We start from the raw sequence: 2,330 nt of genomic DNA on the forward strand, positions 1-2,330 counted from the left end.
TGCATGTACAAACTAGTACTTAACGTGCCATGGGACTAAACTCATTTCTATATTTAGATATATCTTCATCATTCCAGTACTTCAGAACCCTAAAGCATATATATAGAAATAGTAAGAACAAATATTCTTTTTTGAAATGGGCGAAAACATATTGGCATCTTCTCTTCTATTGAAGAACGGTTTAATTGTTTAATTATATCTAATTTGTTTTGAGCATTCCGAAATCAATTACTGATAAGGTTTATTACTTTTCAAGAAAATCCTTGCTAAACCAAGTATATCATGGGACAGAAAATACAAGCCGGTTCGTTGTCTGTCGATTTTAATCTCTATATATGTAAACTTATTGTGAAACTAGCAAGGAAACAACAAAGCATGAAATCGAATGAATTTAATTGTGATACACAATTCAAGCCAAATTGAATTCAGAATTTAACAACAACATGTAATTAAGATTTAAAGAACCTGTGTGTATGAATTGATATTAATGTGAGAGCCTCGAGTGTCACGGTGGATTTTGCCCTAGTCGAAGTTCAAGATCAAGCTCATCCACCGATGTACCTGTCGTCTCTTTCATCGAGCCAATGCTCTCATCGTCTCCTGTTGAATATTCTATAAGCCGAGGAGGAACCTCCCCCGGAGAATTCAACACCGAAAACGGAAGGTTGCTCGAAGGAAACGAAGTCGTACCATAAAGATTCACCATATCACCGGAATTACCAAAAATGCCACTAGGGTTTTGCAACTGGTAGAAATGAGACAGACCTTCAATGTTACTCGCCGTGGATTGGATTATAAGTGTCGTAGGCAACGGCGGAGCACAAGAATTGAGTAACGTCCCGCCGCCGCTTCTAGATGCAGCCGCAGCGGTGGGACCTTGATGAGCCCTAGATGAGGCGCGGTCACGGCGGTGGACATTCATGTGACCGCCTAAGGCTTGAGCAGAACGGAACTCCCGGCGGCAGAAATTGCAAGTGTAAGATCTTGGAGGCCATGTGGTACCAGAGATGTTGCCTTTAGTGTCTTGCTCGAAGGCTTTGACTTCCCAAGATTCATCATCTTCCTCCGATTCTTCAATTTTGTTAGGGTTCCACATCCATGCACCACCGTTCATTCAAGGATGAGTTTTCTAAAAAAAAGGGAAATCTCAGTAGAGAAGATGAATAAGAAGAAGATGGGGTTGGTGGATAATGATGTAAATAATAAATATAAAGATGGACCCGAAACATATATAGATAGGTCACTTATCTTCAAGTTATCATTTTTCAGTAAATGAAAAAAATATAATTTTAACTATATTTTACTGACAACAAAGATTTGATTATCACCTTTTAATTTCAACAATGAAATGTTACAAACATATTTTTTACTGAAGATAGAAATTAAAGTTTTTTGATCATTGTCTTTTCGTTACAAACATATTTTTTAGCAACTATATAGCATTTGTTAAAAGAATAACTAAAAATATGAAGTCTGATTTATTTATTAATTAGTTGCATATATTTACGTCTTTTCAAAAATTACATTACAATACATATACAGTATATATTTACGCTTTAAATGTGTTCATCTTCCCCTGTCAAAAAAGAAAGATGTTGTTCCTCGCCTATCTTAATTGGTACTTAGTAATAAAAAGGACATTAAGTCCCAGATTGGGATTGCTACGCATCTAACGTAGGGAACCCAATTACAAACGAAAACAGATGCATATTATATAATACTATAAATGGGTGAAGATTTAAAGAGAAAAATTAAGTTGGTTGTGACTTTGATGTCCTATGTAAGGTTAAGACAAAATTTGTTTGCTTTAAATGGTGAGGCAAAGATCTTAGCTTTGCGTGATCACTACTAAGATTCTCTTGTTAGAATCTGACAAATGACTTATGTAGCTTTACACTGTCACATTATCACCATATATTTTCGATAATTATCCTACATATGGTGACCTACAATAAGACGAAAACAGAAGAGCTGAAAAGGATAGGCCTTGAAATCCGAAAGATATTTGCCATATTAAGTTACATTCACATTTCTTTCGTTGGGAATCTAGTTAGAATTCAACTAGATCACTCTTTCGGTCGACCATTTTCATCTTATTTGTTTTGTCATCTTTTTCAATTTACTAAAAAAAAACTGGGAATGTTTTTAAACTTGATATTGTATAAGATTTGATTGAATTTAAATATTTTTGAATTTTGAAAAATTTGAGTGAGCTTTTAGGATATTTGATTATTTGTTACAATCTTTGTTCAATTTTTTTAAAATGACCTTAATTACATATAAATTTGTTTTGAAATTATTTTTTGGGTTTTAAAATATATGTAAATTTA

General features: G+C 33.8%; 1 protein-coding gene across 1 annotated transcript; it reads right to left on the reverse strand.

Annotated features, from left to right (window-relative positions):
* Positions 1-362: 362 nt before the first annotated feature.
* LOC104731771 (uncharacterized) lies at positions 363-1,198 on the reverse strand. Its single transcript, XM_010451252.3, has one exon. It carries the CDS (start codon positions 1,112-1,114, stop codon positions 506-508), a length of 609 nt encoding a protein of 202 aa, XP_010449554.1. The 5' UTR covers positions 1,115-1,198; the 3' UTR covers positions 363-505.
* Between the last annotated feature and the right edge of the window lie 1,132 nt (positions 1,199-2,330).

This window comes from Camelina sativa, chromosome 12 (genome assembly GCF_030686135.1).
Source record: "Camelina sativa cultivar CO46 ecotype springtype chromosome 12, ASM3068613v1".
NCBI lineage: Eukaryota > Viridiplantae > Streptophyta > Magnoliopsida > Brassicales > Brassicaceae > Camelina > Camelina sativa.

Excerpts from the sequence above, each read along its gene's own strand:
- LOC104731771 (XM_010451252.3), bottom strand. The coding sequence starts at position 1,114 with ATGAACGGTGGTGCATGGATGTGGAACCCTAACAAAATTGAAGAATCG.